Raw genomic sequence first — 17757 nt, 5'->3', positions numbered from 1 at the left:
TATCTGTTAATCCAAGACTCCTAATTTATGCCTCCTGCCCTTTCCCCTTTGTTAACCATAAGTTTGTTTTCTATGTCTGTGAGTCTATTTCTGTTTTGTAAATAAGTTCACTTGTATCATTTTTTTAGATTCCACATATAAGTGGTATCATATGATATTTGTCTTTGTCTGACTTACTTCACTTAGTATGATAATCTCTATGTCCATCCACGTTGCTGCAAATGACATTATTTCGTGCTTTTTTATGGCTGAGTAATATTCCATTGTGTGTGTGTATATATATATATATATATATATATATATATATACACACACATATATATATTCACATACAGCACATCTTCTTTGTCCGTTCATCTGTCAATGGACACTTAGGTTTCTTCCATGTTTGGCTATTGCAAATAATGCCGCAGTACACATTGGGCTGCATGTGTCTTTTCAAGTTAGAGTTTTCTCTGGATATATGCCCAGGGGTGGGATTGCCGGATCATGTGGTAGCTCTATTTTTAGTTTTTTAAGGAACCTCCGTATGGTTCTCCACAGTGACTGTATCAATTTACATTCCCACCAACAGTGCAAGAGGGTTCCCTTTTCTCCACACTCTCTCCAGCATTTGTTGTTTGTAGACTTTTTGAAAGCCATTCTGACTGGTGTGAGGTGATATCTCATTGTAGTTTTGATTTGCATTTCTCTAATTATTAGTGATGCTGACCATCTTTTCATGTGCCTCTTGGCCATCTGTGTGTGTTCCTTGGAAAAATTTCTGTTTAGGTCTTCTGCCTATTTTTTGATTGGGTTGTTTGTTTTTCTGATATTGAGCTGTATGAGCTATGTGTATATTTTGAAAATTAAGCCCTTATCAGTCACATAGTTTGCAAATAGTTTTTCCCATTCTGTAGGTTGTCTTTTCATGTTGTTTTTGGTTTCCTTCGCTGTTCAAAAGCTTATGAGTTTGATTAGGTCCAGTCTGTTTATATTTGCTTTTATTTCTGTTGCCTTGGAAGACTGACCTAAGAAAACATTGGTACAATTTATGTCAAAGAATATTTTGCCTATGTTCTCTTCCAGGAGTTTTATGGAATCATGTCTTATATTTAAGTCTTTAAGCCATTTTGAGTTTATTCTTGTGTATGGTGTGAGGGAATGTTCTAACTTCATTGATTTACATGCAATTTACTGGGGTTTTTAAAATATTTTTTTTTCTTTTAAAATAAGGTAACATTTATTTTGGAAGATTTTTCTTGTCAAGGAGAAAATCTATTTTCAATATATCAAAAGGTCAGTGCCATTCAGGAGCGAATAAATATGAAAACAGGCCATATCAGCAGCTCCTAGCCCTAGTGGAGTCACATTTCCCTATTTTCTTTCTTAGTTAGTTGCAAAAGAATATGACTTTGCCACAGGTCTCTTTGCACTACACCAATAGTCTGTATTTGTAGATTTTGTTGTATTTGTGTTGAGAATACTTACATATTATGTTCCTGAACAGTCTGGAAGATGAGTTAAGTACCCTTTTTATTTTATCCAGTCGTAAAAAGTGGACATGGTTAATTAATTTATTTTCTGGTTTTATTTCATTTGAACTCTGTACAGCTGATTTTTACCTTTCTCTGATACAACATATTGTAGAAACATGTCTTTGACGTGAGATTTTTAGAAAGGTGTAACGTCTTCCTTTAGGGTAGCAAAGTACTTCTCAGGTGAGCGTACGTCCCCTCAACACCATTAGGTCGTTGGAAGTAGAGACAGTTTAAATTCAGCCATTAATACATTTTTTAAAGAGATATTAAGGATAGGTCCCCTTACCAGCCATGCTACTTGTGCTAAAAACCTTACAGCATCTATCAAATGCCATTACGCTCTTGGAGACACATGCAGCATCTGACCACAGTGGCCCTGTGAGCACTGAATGTAGCTGCCTGGGGTTTGGTACAACTTCTTTGAAACGTTGTCTTTCCCTCTGGCTCAGTGTTTCTCATCCATCATCCGCTTCCTCTAATAATGGTATCTGTTAACAGGCAGACAATCCATCGTCACCCCAGTGTATGTCTTAGCGCTCTTACCCCTGAGTGCTTTCTTCCCATGGTTTACTAATTAAAAGAAAGAGTCAAAATATTCAGTGATAGATCAAGGAGGCATATCTTTCTTTATGATGCTTCTTTCCAAGTAATGTATAGAGATCCCAACTAACTACCTCGGGACTTTTCCTCTTAAACAATTGGCACGTGTTCAGGCCAGTGCTTCTGAAGTAAGAGGCGGAAGTGTTCTTGATAAGGTGAGCTTCTTCATGGCTACACGTTTTAAGACTCTTCATTGTTATGGAGGTTGAGTGTGCCTGTCCTGCAGTATCACAAGGTTTGTTGTATAAATGTAGCTATATTTATTTTTTTAATTAAATATTAAATTTTTCTAAATTTTAGAAATATTAAATATTTCTAAAATTATCTTTGTGGTGACATACAGTGAAAACCAGAGAAGCGGTAAAACCATAAAAACGAAAAAGAAAATATTCGCAAGTACTTGACTCTGCTTAGTCGCGGGCCCATGGCGCTGGCCAGGAGGGCAACCTCTGGGGGGAGAAAACAGCTATTCGCTGCTTTTTGAAGAACAGTCAACTACACAGGGATTATGTTTGTCGGAGATGGTGGTCTGTAGTTCTGAGCTCTCCTGGTGGTTTAGTTACGGATTTCCTGAGTTACCAAGACTGATCATTTTTGATGTGGGGACTTTTAAGTCTTTGTAGATGTTACAAACAGTCCCAAGGACGATAGTAAGGAATTGGATTATGGTCGTGGAACAAAAACAATGGTGAGAAACAGGATAGAGGTATTAGTGGATTTGGCGTTGGGAAGGATCTTAGTGGAGAGGAATGATGACGAATCCCCAGGCTCCTGACACTTATACCAATTGAGATAAACTACTAATAAAAACTCAACGGAATAAAGGCAGTATGGATGCGTGCATTTGTATATTACCTATAAGCAGAAATTTATAAATAACCAAAATGTTCAGTGATAGGACGTAATGAGGACGTAAACTATGGTGAGAATGAAAAGTATCATTTAATGATCTGACTACACGCTGAGACTTACAGAAACGAAAATTCTGTCGTGGAACCTGAGATCCACTCCCTCTCTGAGTTCCCAGGATTGTCTTCACCTCCCTTTTACTGTTGTAACCAAGGTTGCTGAACCTGGCATCCTTTCCAGGAATCTGGGAAGGATGCCCAGGTGAGGTTGATTTGCCTAAGGCTAGAGAGCACAGGTGAAGAGTGGTGGAAAGGCTGGCCTAGCAGAGCATCCAAGCCAATGCATCACTCCAGGAAGGCCAGGCATGGAGAGGGAGGTGGGGCCTGAGAAAGTCAGAACAACTGAGCTCGGAAGTGGGGGGAGGCAGACGCTAAAGAGATTCCCTAAGGAGCTTTTGTAGAAGGTCTGTGGCCTCACTCGTGGGCAAGGAGGGCAACGTTAAGGGCTCAGAACCGGCTTGAACCATTCGTTTCTCCGTGTAGGAAATGGGATAGGGAACTGACGAAGCACTCACAGGCTGTTTTAATACTTCTCCTGTACAACCCATTTCCCGTGGGTACAACGCTACCAGCAGAGCTGTGGCGGGAGAGGCATTGTGCTGAAGACAGCACAGCTTTATCTCAACCCTGTGCCAACCCGAGATTCTACCTTCCGTGGCACTGAAAGAGAGAGATTAGCAAAAGGACCCAGATAAACTGGAGTTTCTGGTCCTTTATGTAACCCTACTCTTTGTATACTGTATTCTACACAATAAGCATGTACAAAGAATACATTTAGCAACAAAATAAGGACTTCTAGGATAATGCCCTGCGTGCCAGGAACGCTGTGGTATAATCTTCGTGCGGGTATTGTACCTTTGGGTTTTAAAGCTCTTAAGAGATCCACATTTGCCTGCTGCAGGGAGCAGGATGTGGTGGGCGGTGCTGGCCTCCACTGCGACGGGAGAGGCCCTGGAGAGTGCAGGAAAGAGTCCTGGATTCAAAGGCAGGAAACCCTGCCAACTGACTGGCTGTGTAACCTCAGGAAAGGCATTTAATCTGAGCCTCGGTTTCCTCCTCTATCAAATTAGACAAATGGTGCCTTTCTCATCTTTCAGAACTGTGGTGACCACCATGAGATGTTTGAAATGAAAATCTTTAATTTTCTCTAAAAGATAGGTATCTATGAATATCTGTAAAGCACTACATAAGCGAATATTAAAATAACGTACTGGGGCTTCCCTGGTGGCGCAGTGGTGGAGAGTCCGCCTGCCGATGCAGGGGACACGGGTTCGTGCCCCGGTCCGGGAAGATCCCACATGCCGCGGAGCGGCTGGGCCCGTGAGCCACAACTACTGAGCCTGCGCGTCCAGAGCCTGTGCTCCGTAACGGGGGAGGCCACGACAGTGAGAGGCCCGCGTACCGCAAAAAATAATAATAATAATAATAATAATAACGTACTGAAACCTGTTCCTGCCTATTACAGAGAGTCCTCAACACCCCAGATAGGTCCTTTAAATGTAACATTTAAATACTGAGGATTTTCAAACCTATCAATGTAGCTTACCTCTCTTCTGAGTTCGAGACCTTATCTGAATGTCATACAGGCCTCCAACTCAGGATAGCAAAACCTACCTCAAAGTCTACCTGTCCCGCCTCCTGTTTTCTCTTTCTTAACGAATGACATCACCATCCATCCAAGGACACACACCAGAAACTGTCATGCACTGCCCCACCCCCATCACTTACTCTTAAATTCTGTTCACAGACGTGTCTGTATCTGCCCCTAGCACCACTGCCTTAATTCTTTCCTCTAATTGATCCTCTTGCCTCTGTTTATGCCCCCTCTAGCCGCTTACCTATGCTGTTGCCAACAACATCTTTCTAAAGGTGAAGTCCAGTTATAACACTCTCCTAAAATTCTTCAGTGTCTCGCTGTGGTCCTCAGTATAAACCCAAGCACTTTAGCAAAGCTCACCAGCCTCCTCATGATGGGCCCCACCCCCTCACCAGAGTCCTGTTTATGTGTCTCTCCCGCGGCTCCAGAATCCAGACACATTGCCCTGCAGCTCCTGGAGTGTGCAGCCATCTCCCCGTCTCTGTGTGTCGCCAGTGCCGTTCCGAGCATAATTTTCCTATTGAGCTGACTCTCAGGGATCTTCAAAGCTCGATTTAAATACCACCTGTTCCAGCCCGCCTGAAATGACCTCCATCTCACGCCACACACAGACCCTCCTTCCATCCCTGTGGCCATAGTCTCTCATACGCTTCTCATATCGTTATGGTTTCCTCTCTGTTTCTGCTACCACATGAGCTCCTTGAGGGCTACTGAGATTTCCACTGTTTTCTCTCCAACAACTTGTTTGGGACCCGGCATTCTCCTGACCCTGACCAGTGTGAAGAGTTGAGGAGATCCGCCCGGAAGGAATCTTCTTTGGAATCCCTGTCCAGACAGGAAGAGCATCCCTTTCATCGGGCATGACCTTGAGGTTGTCCGGCAGATGGAAAACAAGAGCTCAGTAGTTGAATCATAGGAGCTCTCCTATACCAGTGACACTTTGAAGGAAAGTTCACAACCTTCTGGTTATTTTTCAGCTATGACACAGCACAGAAAGCAGAGGAGGGCTCCTTTTATTAAGCTACAGTCCAGAAGAGAATCAATGGAAGAGTGTCCCCAAGGCCCAGGGCAAAGCAAACACTTCAAGTAGGAATGGGAAGTCCAAGGGAGTCAAAGTCCAAGGGCCATAGAGAGACCACACCTCTGTGGGCTGAGGCCCTCAACTTCCCCCCAGCAATGGGATCTCACGCAACACCCTTGCCCTTGATGCATCCTTGGGATAGGAGCAGCGGAGGAGAGAGGTGCCTTTAGCACTTGCCTAGAAATCTACTCCTTGACCAGTATTTCTTCCTCAAAAACAATTACACATTTCATTAAAGTAGTGATTAAATCACTGTTGCTATCTTGATGTGCCCAGGCACCACCCAGACAGGCCAGGAGAGGTGCTCCCTCCGCGTCAGGTCTTGCTGTCTCAGGGGCCGTCTTTACCCTGCAAGTTGTTCTCTGCCCGCCCCGGCACAAACACCACACGCCCACGCGTGCGTACATACTCATGCCCAGGCATGCACTCCTACTTGCCCACTTACACTTATACACATTCATGCCCACACATGCACGCACACACACACACACACACACAATCCACCACTCATATGAGTGTCCTGATGTCAGCAACAGCTTAAAAATCCCTTGCAAAGTCGATGCCCTTTCTCCCGTTTTGTCTTAGCAAAATGGATAGATAACCTGCTTCGATCAACCAACGGAAAAAAGAAGGAAATGAGGGCAATTTGCTCAAATTTGGGGGCTGCGGTATATTTTTCGTTTTCCATTCCGTCGATTATAATCAGACAGATAGAAGGACGGAGACACACACCAACACACACGTGTCCTTCAGTGAGGGAGTGCCACCCTCGCCCTTCTCTTGCTGCCAAAGATGAGACACTGTGTTATCTGTAACCTAGGTTTTCTTTGTCAATATTTTAGCAGATTCTTAACAGCCTGACTAGTGGTATTTCTGGCTTTTCTCTGGGATTCATCCATCTTTATTTTTCTTAACAAGATGACTCCTGGAGAAGAAAGAAAAACCAAAGGGGGTTAAGGATGCTGATACTATTTATTGAGAATACGTAACTTTTAAAACATTTTAATTTATAATAATTTGGTTGGGAATGACCCAAATTAGTTCCAATTATATTAAGGGATTAGGAAAAGAATCAAGAATGTGAGAATTCTGGTGATTTATGTTTCTTTCTTTTTGCAGTTATGCAAAGCACGAACGAAGCGTTGCCAGACTTAGCAAATAAAAATAGAGGATGTCCAGTTAAATTTGAATTTCAGGTAAACAATGAGTAATTTTTTAGTGTAAATATGTCTCAAAGATTGCATGGGACATAATTTATACCAACAATGATTCATTTCTTATCTGAAATTCAAATTTAACTAGATATCTTCTATTTTATCTGGCAACCTTACATGTATTACTTGTGGTAATACACAGTTAAAAGAAAAAAAAAAGGAACTATTAACATTTAAAAAAATTTTATTTTATTGAAGTATAGTTGACTTACAATGTTGTATTAATTTCTGCTTGTACAGCAGAGTGATTCAGTTATACATATACATACATTCTTTTTCATATTCTTTTCCATTATGGTTTATCCCAGGATATTGAATATAGTTCCCTGTGCTATACAGTAGGACCTTGTTGTTTATCTATTCTATATATGCTAGTTTGCATCTGCTGACCCCAAACTTCCAATCCATCCCTCCCCACCCCTCTCCCCCTTGGCAACCACAAATCTGTTCTCTCTATCTGTGAGTCTGTTTCTGTTTTGTAGATAAGTTCATTTGTGTCATATTTTAGATTCTACATATAAGTGATATCATACAGTATTTGTCTTTGTCTAACTTACGTCACTTAGCATGATAAGGTCCATCCATGTTGCTGCAAATGGCATTATTTCATTCTTTTTTATGACTGAGTAGTATTCCATTGTGTGTGTGTGTGCGTGCGTGTGTGTGTGTGTGTATATATATATATATATATATATACATATATACACACACATACACATACATACATACATACATACCACATCTTCTTTATCCATTCATCTGTTGATGGACATTTAGGTTGCTTCCATGTCCTGGCTGTTGGAAATAGTGCTTTGAACCTAGGGGTGCATGTATCTTTTTGAATCATAGTTTTGTCCAGGTCTATGCCCAGGAGTGGGATTGCTGGATCATATGGTGACTCTATTTTTAGTTTTTTGAGGAACCTCCGTAAAAATGGTATTAAGAAAAAGCCTCGGCATCAAGTTCAGCTAATACCTAGATATTGGTATCTAAAAAAAAACCTATTTACTCAGGAAACAGAATGTACATTCCTCTCCTGGACAGTGGGCAGGACCAGCTGGGTATGGGAACCCGTAGTCATCACCTGTGAACGAGCTGGAGAGCTAACATTTGATTTAAACCCAGGGATTTGAGGTGTGAGGGAACTTTTCTCTCAATAAGAGGATTAGAGAGCTCTATACATACATCTCTAGATTTATAACTGTATTCATCGTGGAGCATTCCTGCACCTGAAGGTCCTGGAGCTGTGTGCAGAAGGAGAGCGGGAGGGTGGCATTCTAAGTGAAAAAGAGAATTTCTTAATTCAAGGGTTTTTCTTAATCAGTGAGCTTACGAATTAGAAAAAGCATCAATTCAAACTTCCTAGTATATGATCCAACAGTTCTTGTGTGTGAATTTACATGTATCCCACCTTTTGTTTAAATTCAGTCACTGTCCTAGTACATAGGTGGACAGCAAAGAAACAAAACAAAACTCACGCCCACCGAGAATGCTCTTCTGACTTCAGTATCCGAGACCGTAGGTCCACTGAGGCTGTGCTAGCCGTTCAGAATCGTGAATATTTGAGTAAAATTACTTTATTGTTAACAGTCAAAACCTCAAGTTATTCTTTTCCGTGCCTTAACAAATAGCATCAAGGAACTTGCATTAATATTCCATTGAATTCACAGTCAGGCACCAAATTTGATTATATTCATTTTTAAATTACCTTCACTTCAAGGAATGATTTGTTGAAATCTCATTGTCTCTGTGGTTTTATAAATTACCCTAGGAAATGGTGCCTCACGGATTTGCTGCGATTCTTAATAAGCTTACATGATTAATGCCTATTAAAGGTTATTAAGAACTTAGCATGATAAATATTAAATGTCCATTGTGGTAATTATTAGCTGTTATTCAGAGTCATTCTTGCAATGAAAGATGCTGTGAAAGATTTCTGGAGGGAAACAAAAATGTCAAAGGCAGGCCTGCCTTTTCATAGAAGCCTTGAGCTTCAACTTCTGACTTTCACTGAAGAGTTTTCCAACCCCGGCCCCACCAGTGGAAGGGTATGTATGGAGCAGAGCTTAGCAGAGTCAACAGGCAACCTCTTTGGGTGTTTCGCGGTTTTTGTTTTGATTTGGTTTGTTTTTCCTGTGTTCAAGCTTCACTATTCCAAGACTTAAGTAGAGACCTTAAGACAAAAATGAGAGAGAAGGATATTGTTTGCCTGTGAATTCTCTTAGATGATGAAAATCCATTTCAAGGATACAAGAGAGGGCTTCCCTGGTGGCGCAGTGGTTGAGAGTCCGCCTGCCGATGCAGGGGACACGGGTTCGTGCCCCGGTCTGGGAGGATCCCGCATGCCGCGGAGCGGCTGGGCCCGTGAGCCATGGCCGCTGTGCCTGTGCGTCCAGAGCCTGTGCTCCGCAACGGGAGAGGCCACAACAGTGAGAGGCCCACATAGCACAAAAAAACAAACAAACAAACAAAAAAAGATACAAGAGAAACAATACTGTCATTTTTTTTTTACTTTTATTGAATTATAGTTGATTTACAATGTTGTGTTAACTTCTGCTGTATAGCAAAGTGATTCAGTTATACATATGTATATATACATTTTTAATATTCTTTTCCATTATGGTTTATCACAGGATATTGAATGTAGTTCCTTGTGCTATACAATAGGACCTTGTTGTTTATCCACCTTGTATATAATAGTTTGCATCTGTTAATCCCAAACTTCCAATCCTTCCCTCCCCCATCCCCCTCCCCCTTGGCAACCACAAGTCTGTTCACTGTGTCTGTGAGTGTTTCTGTTTTGTAAATAAGTTCATTTGTGTCATATTTTAGATTCCACATATAAGTGATATCATATGGTATTTGTCTTTCTCTTTCTGATTTAGCTTAGTATGATAATCTCTAGGTCCATCCATGTTGCTGCAAATGGCATTATTTCACTCTTTTTTATGGCTGAGTAATATTCCGTGTGTGTGTGTGTGTGTGTGTGTGTGTGTAATATGTATTATATATATCGCATCTTTATCCATTTCTATGTTGATGGACATTTAGGTTGTTTCCATGTCTTGGCTGTTTTAAATAGTGCTGTGAACCTTGAAGTGCATGTATCTTTTTGAATCATAGTTTTGTCCAGATATATGCCCAGGAGTGGGATTGCTAGATCGTATGGTAACTCTGTTTTTAGTTTTTTGAGGAACCTCCATACTGTTCTCCACGTGGCTGCACCAGTTTCCATTCCCACCAGCAGTGTAGGAGGGTTCCCTTCTCTCCACACCCTCTCCAGCATTTGTTATTTGTAGACTTTTTAATGTTGGCCATCCTGACAGCAACACTGGCACATTAATAAAATAATAGTACAGTCCTTCTTGTGCTCCCGTGAACTTCAAAAGCCCTGTCCTTCTAAAGTTCAGAGTGCTAAGCAGACAGCCAGTTCACTTCAAGAGGCTCAGACAAACAGTGGAATTGCTCAGGCTACCTGCAAAGTCAGCAAGCAGAAGGAAACCATAGAGCCAGAAAGGAAAGACGGGGGGTTTTTTTGCTGCTCATTTAGTAACATTTCAAGGTGGTGATGTGGAGAAGAGTGTGGAGCACGTTGTCTGAAATTATGAACTGAGTCTAATCCTTCCTCAGAACTTACCCAACATCTTAAGCCAAGTTTGCCAGGGTTGAGTCCATTTAAGGAAACTGGTGATCACATCTCTTTCATTCAGAAGAGAACATATAACTTAGATCCAACCAGGAAGTGTCAAGGACAAGGCTTCAATAAAGAGATATTTTCAAAATCATTGTTCCTAAGATCATATTAGACACATGTTCTCATAATATCATCTTGACAAGGACATGAAATGAAAGGGCAGATGTCAGAGGAGGAAGTAAAGTCACTTTACTGGAACCTGGGACTTGGTTCACAGCCACTGCAGTTGGGCCGCCCCACAACTCCCTATCTCACTTCCCTCCTCCTGAGTGTTCAAAGTAGGAATCCAATCCAAGGTCAGAATGTTCTGAGTTTTTGTTCCGAAGGAAGAGTCCAGCTTCTGTGTTGCTTTCTGTGAAGGTGTTTTCAGGGAAACTTTTTCTCTTCCCGGCATCACTCACTTCCAAGAGCCTGAGATTGGGCATTGGATGTTGGTTTATACTGAACACGAAACCAGAACTAGCTCAGCATCATGACAGAGAAAAATCATAAGCTCCTTGGGAGAAATTTGAGAAACACGTTGTAGATTCAAAAGTTCATTTCTAAGACATCCTTGGGAACTCAGAATGCACTTTCCCGTAGGAAGTGTTAGGCCAGCCCACCACAGCCAACAGCACGCATCACATAGCAAAAAGAGTGCTGTACTAACAGCATTCTAGAACCTAATTGGCACTGCTTCTGAGAGAACACATCGCAAGTCTCAAATAGGTCTACCAGAACCACAGCACTCTCGCTTTCCCCGGTTCAGTGGCAAGATCTTCCCCCATCTTCTAGCTCCAATCTGCCACCAATGAGCCACAGGAGGTCTCCTCACAGCATGTGGCAAAGCAGTCCCAGCAAAGGCTGGTGTGGGGGTGCAAGGCCCAAGGGGGAAATGGAGGATGTGAGAGCCTCCAGATTTGAGAATTACAGAGCAATGCCCCAGTGAGATCATCAACTGGGATTCTGTAGGAACAGTCACCACTGAGTCTGGTGGGGCAGGAAGAGGGTTTAGGTGGGGGGTTGTGTAAAGAACCAGATTGGGAAGGGACGTGGAGCCAGATAGGAGCACAGGTTTTAAGGGAAGTAATTTTCCTGGTAATGGTTTCATCGGGAGTTCCTTTGGAAGCCCAAGGAGAAGAGCAGCAATGGAGATTTTCTGTTGTCATCTTCACTGGTGGAGGCCCCTTTAAATGAACCTTATTTATCTGCAGTGCAGATCCACAACTCACCCCGGGCCTCCCCCACCCCCCAGGGACTGCCTCAGACCCAGCTCACATGACTGTGTCCTTGACCTTCTGTCCCATGGGACATCCGACCTCAGCACAGTGTCAGCATTTATCCTTCAGTGCAAGCACTAGGGGGCAGGTCAGAGATGCCTCTGCTTTTGGAGCTGGCTAGGCCTTGGTCGATTTGTAAGAACACATTCTAGAACCAAACCCTTATATCTCTGTGGCCAGGACAGTGCAAAGGTTTCTCTCTTTTTCCTCTCCAATACCAAAGACCCACTATGTGCTAGACTTACTTTGGTCTTGAAGAAACAAGAATAAATACTAATGGTGGTTGGGTGGAATGTTGGGTGACAACACACTTGAACACAGTGGGGTAAATTAGAAGCAGTTGGAATCTAACCTATTGGACCAAAAGGAGGAAATGAGGAATTCTTCCTATGCATGTGTTAAAGAGACCTAAAACAGTGGAGAGCTAGAGGGGGAGCCTCTCAGGCAGCCATAGTGAGTGCAAACAAGCATAAACACCTTTGGCGAACCAAGGGTATGAGTCTAGGTTATCCTGCAGCCACCAAGATCAAAGTAATCACAATTCCTCACTTCATTTGGACTCTTTGCCAACTAATCTAAACAGATTCACCCATGTGCCCATTCATGCTGCCTCTGAGCCATGTGACTTTCCTTTCCACCGCCAGCCTACAGATATTTTGGGGATCCCCATGTGAAGGAAACCTGTTCTAGAGAGTGCAGGACCAGGGCAGTGGTGGCCAGGATCTGTTGGGCTGAACCCTGACAACTCTGCTGCCTGAGCTTTCTTTTCTGATTGACCCTGACTCTGCCGCTTAGGGAGTGTGTGAATTGGGCAGCTTATCTTAACCTCTTGCGGCTCAACTGCCTCGGCTTTAAAATGGGGATTTATTGACTTTGCAGGTTTGTTATGAGGGCTAAACTATATAATGCACAGAAGATGCATGGCACACTGTCTGGCAGAAAACGGGCCCTGAAGAGCTGGGAACTGCTTGTTCTATTTGCCTCTCCTCTCTAGAGGCTGCCCTGGGGAAAGAAATATGACGGCTGCTTCTCCTGTGATTCTCAGAAGTTTCACCCTCACAGCCCACATTCCAGGGGCTGCAGTCAGCCTCTCTTTGGACCCCAGAGAGACGTGTGGACTTATGAAATTACCAGTCAAGATTTGGTCCACCAGAGCCTGATACCAGGAGATGTCACCAGATGGGTTCTCCCTTTGCCTGGGAGTCTAGGATTTCCACCGTCTAAACATCCTTCATTGCCAAATGCTGCCACCCTCAGGGCAATGCTCCGTGTAGGTGCCCTGCCCACCAGCCAGAGCCTGGGACACAGCTTTCCTTTCTGTTTCCCACAGGCTGATCTGGCATTTCATCCTGCACCACTTGAGGAATGTAACAAGGCGAGGGCCGGGGCGGGCTGTCTGTTGGTCACATGCTGCCTCTGGTGTCCCTGCTGGAAAACTTGCCTCTGCCACATCTAGATCTGCAGGGCCAGGAGACGAAGCTTTGGAAAGGAACAGTATGTGAAGATATTAGTCCGTGGAGTATTTTCCCCTCCTTGTGTGTTCTCTTTCCTCACTTCTCTTTCCTCACTTCACTTCCAGCAGGCTCAGATCTTATTGTCTCGGGCTAACAGGTGGTAGCTCTGAGTGTGTCTGGAGGATGGAGAAGGGGAAATGCAGCTTTCAGGCCTCCCTGGATTTTGCTTTCTAGAAGTCTCTTTAAGAAAACACATCCAGATGTAGAAAACAAACTTATGGTTACCAGGGGATCGGGGTGCGGGGAGGGATAAATTGGGAGACTGGGATTTACATATACACACTACTATATATAAAAGATAACTAATAAGAACCTGCTGTATAGCACAGGGAACTCTACTCAATACTCTGTAATGGCCTATATGGGAAAAGATTCTAAAAAAAAATTTAAAAAGTGGATATATGTATAACTGCTTTGCTGTACACCTGAAACTAACACAACATTGTAAATCATCTATATGCCAATAAAAATTTTAAAAAGGAAGTGAGATACCTATTAAAATACAGACAAACAGAAAACCACATCCGGGCTTTGAAAGAAGTGAGAGGAAGAGGTTGTAAAGAGAATGTCTTGAGTCAGACGGGCGCGGAGACGCTTCTGGAAGTAGCATCGCGATGGCTGCACAAGGAGAGCCCCAAGTGCAGTTCAAGCTCGTATCGGTTGGTGACACCTTGGGCGTTGAGGTCCATCCCCTTGTGTTCCATACCAACAGAGGACCCATTAAGTTCAACGTATGGGATACAGCTGGCCAGGAGAAATTTGGTGGACTGAGAGATGGCTATCACATCCAAGCTCAGTGTGCCATCGTAATGTTTGATGTAACATCGAGGGTTACTTACAAGAACGTGCCTAACTGGCATAGAGATCTGGTACGAGTGTGTGAGAACATCCCCATCGTGTTGTGTGGCAACAAAGTGGATATTAAGGACAGAAAGGTTAAGGCAAAGTCGATTGTCTTCCACCAAAAGAAGAATCTTCAGTACTATGACATCTCTGCCAAAAGTAACTACAATTTTGAAAAGCCCTTCCTCTGGCTTGCTAGAAAACTGATCGGAGACCCTAACTTGGAGTTCATCGCCATGCCTGCCCTCACCCCACCAGAGGTGGTCATGGACCCAGTGTTGGCAGCGCAGTAAGAGCGCCATCTAGAGGTTGCTCAGACAACTGCCCTCCCGGATGAACATGATGACCTGTGAGAAACGTGAAGCTGGAGCCCAGCGTCAGAAGTCTAGTTTTATACGCAACTGTCCTGTGATGTCAGTGGTGCAGCATGTTTGCCACTTTATTATATAGCTAAGCAGAACATGTGCTTAATGTTTGGGATGCTAAAGGAGATGAATGGGCTTTGGAGTGAATGTGGCAGTTAAAAAAACAACAGACCTTCATTTTTTTGGACCTGCATATTGAGGTGTTTTGGAACACAGTTCTTTCCTCCTTGAGTTTCAAATATAAGACCGCTACAGTCACATCACAATGTTCAGTGGTAGAATCTTAACTGTCATTCCCATTCCTTTTCGTTTAGAATCAGAATAAAGTTGTATTTCAAATATCTAAAAAAAAAAAAAAAAAAAAAGAGAATGTCTTGAAGAAGTAAGGTTGCCCAGGCTTCCCTCACGCTCTCTGATTTCCCCTCCAAACTGGAAGCAGAGACCCCAGGCCAGAGGAGAGGAAGAGAGAAGACAGGGCCTGGGGCGCATGTGCTGGTTTTCTTTTGCTGCATCACACATCCCCACATACCTGGCAGCTTGAAACACTGATCGCAGTTCTATAGACCCAGCTGGTCCTAGAGTCTACAGTCCTGGTTCCATAGGTCCGGTGTGATAGGGCTGGGTCTCTGCTCAGAGTATCACAAGGCTGAAATCAGGGTGTCAGCCAGGCTGGGAGAAATGCGCTTCCAGGCTCACTCGGGCTGGAAGAACTCAGTTTCTTGGCGCTTAAGGGGCTGAGGCCCATGCTTCCTTGCTGGCTGACAGTCAGGGCTGCCCTCCATTCTGTCGTCAAGCCAGCAATGGCGTGTTGAATCCTTCCCATGCTTTGAATCCTTGGCTTCCTCTCCTACAACCAGCAGGAAGAATGCTCTGCTCTTAAAGGACTTGTGTAATTAGGTGAGGCCCACGTGACTGTTCTCTTTAATTTAAGGCCAGCAGATTCGGCACTTCAGTTACATCTGCAAACTCCCTACACAGCAGTACCGAGATTACTGTTCATTGTATAACTCAGGAAAGGTGTGTGTACCCCTGGGACCAGGAATCTTGGAGGCTGTCATAGAATTCTGCCTCCTGTAGTCCCAGGGCAAGGAGCTGAACCCTGCTTCTTGGCAGCAGCATTACGGCCGTGGAGGGAAGGGCTGGGTGATGTGCCCAGCAACGCAGGATTGTGGAGACCCCTGCAAAGATGCTCCCACGCCCTAGGCTTGGCCTGAAACTCATAGGACGGTGTCACATCCCCAGTCCCGCAGCCACCATGTGGAACTGGACGGTGGACATGTGACCAGCAGTAATCATACTCTCAAAACCTGGTACATGGGCTTCCCTGGTGGTGCAGTGGTTGAGAGTCCGCCTGCCGATGCAGGGGACACGGGTTCGTGCCCCGGTCCGGGAAGATCCCACATGCTGCGGAGCGGCTGGGCCCGTGAGCCATGGCCGCTGAGCCTGCGCGTCCGGAGCCTGTGCTCCGCGACGGGAGAGGCCACAACAGTGAGAGGCCCGTGTACCGCAAAAAATAAAATAAAATAAAATAACACAACCTGGTACATGTGCTTAGATACCCAGTCAGAAATGAAGTTCACTTATAGAAATTAATGACAGTGATATTTCTTGCACACCCACAAGATAGCAGTGGGAGACCTTAGCATCTCCAACACTAACTCCAGTACCTGATATATTTTTTCATGAATGAATGAATGAACAAACAAAGGAATGAAGCCAGTAATGACCAGTTTGCAGAAGTTCACAAGAGCCACCAGCTTCATGAATCAACCTCTGTTTCAGGTAACAGACAAAAATGCATTAGGGCAGCTTTTTTAAAAAGTGTGTTTGGTGAAAAGTTATTAAGTATTATGTAAAAAAAAATTCTTTAATCAAGATTACTGGGAAAATGCTAGATTACAGTAGTAAACCAGTTTCTTTCCTGCAAGATTTTTTGACATCTTTTAAAATGCCAATCTGCATTATTATGTTTTAAGTGGGATAGCATATGTAGCATTTAAAAAATTCATTTGGTACAGAGAGCCCCCTTTGTCCTGACAACGTGTTGGTGAGGACGAGCCGGGTAATGCTGCAGTAACAAAATTTCAGTGGTTTATAACAACAGTGCTCTATTTCTCTTTCACTTTACAAGATAGCTGCTAGGTGGCTGTAGCTCTATTCAACATCTTCTTAACTCTTGGATCAAGGCTGAAAGGGCAACTCCCATTTGAGCCATTGCTGGTCTCATGGAGGAGATAAAAGGAAAATGGTAGAACCTTGTGATTGATGATCTTAAGGTTTTGCTGGAAGCAACACACATTTCGTTGGCTGAAGCAAGTCACATGGCCAAGTCTGATATAAGAAGAGGTGTACTCCTCCTACAGGGAGCATTTAGCAATACTGTTTCTCAGTGGAACACACTTTTAAAAACCCCACATTAGGGATGCAGAACTTGAAAGTCACTCTGGGCTTGGGCCACTGCATATTCCCTGTGGCAGAGAAAGGAATCAGAACCACAGAGCAGTGCAAAATCAAACCACAGACAAATCTTGGCTTTCATCCCAAATCTGTTTTGCTTGTAGTTTGTTTTTCTTTCAATTTGAGAAAAACAGTAAACAAAAGAAAATGGTATAATTGTCTGAACTTGCCCTGCTCTAGCTTAATACTCCTAGATATTTTTTAAAAGAAGAAAAACATTCAATCTTCCATTATCTCCTGCCTAAAAATTCTGATTGTTGGCCATATCCAAGAGAAAATTGAAACCTGCCCACTCCTCTTGAAAGGGAACAGGGTTTGTTTGGTTTGCTTTAAGCTGTGAATGGCACGGAGCTCCATGAGTGGGAAGTTGGCGTGGGCCACCTGAGGCCCTGCTTTCTTCATGGCTCCTGGCTCATCTTCCCTGACAGGGCTGTGTGCAGGTCCCCTTGGCCCTGCCAGTGTGTCACTGAAGATAGGTCCGGATGACTTGATGAAAAGCAGACAGTTGTGTCTAAATAGCTACCTGACTCTGGGCTATATCTGAGCCAGTAACAAAGCTGGTGAAAGGCTTCAAAATCCCACCGAGAGAGCATGACATTCTCTTACCAAGATAAGGAAGAGGATTCAAGAGAAAAGGCACAAATCCAAGGTTAATGATTGGGACTTGGGCTTCCCTGGTGGCGCAGTGGTTAGGAATCCACCTGC

General features: G+C 43.6%; 1 protein-coding gene across 1 annotated transcript; it reads left to right on the top strand.

Annotated features, from left to right (window-relative positions):
• The first annotated feature begins 14001 nt into the window (after window positions 1–14001).
• LOC116763561 (GTP-binding nuclear protein Ran-like) lies at window positions 14002–14834 on the top strand. Its single transcript, XM_032651477.1, has one exon. It carries the CDS (start codon window positions 14002–14004, stop codon window positions 14521–14523), a length of 522 nt encoding a protein of 173 aa, XP_032507368.1. The 3' UTR covers window positions 14524–14834.
• The last annotated feature ends 2923 nt before the right edge of the window (window positions 14835–17757 follow it).

Source organism: Phocoena sinus, chromosome 12, assembly GCF_008692025.1.
Source record: "Phocoena sinus isolate mPhoSin1 chromosome 12, mPhoSin1.pri, whole genome shotgun sequence".
Lineage (NCBI taxonomy): Eukaryota > Metazoa > Chordata > Mammalia > Artiodactyla > Phocoenidae > Phocoena > Phocoena sinus.
Note: the sequence above shows the minus strand (reverse complement) of the source record. Positions and strands in the feature narration are given on the sequence as shown.

Bases quoted from the DNA above. Each gene is read 5' to 3' on its own strand.
- LOC116763561 (XM_032651477.1), top strand. From the start codon at position 14,002: ATGGCTGCACAAGGAGAGCCCCAAGTGCAGTTCAAGCTCGTATCGGTT.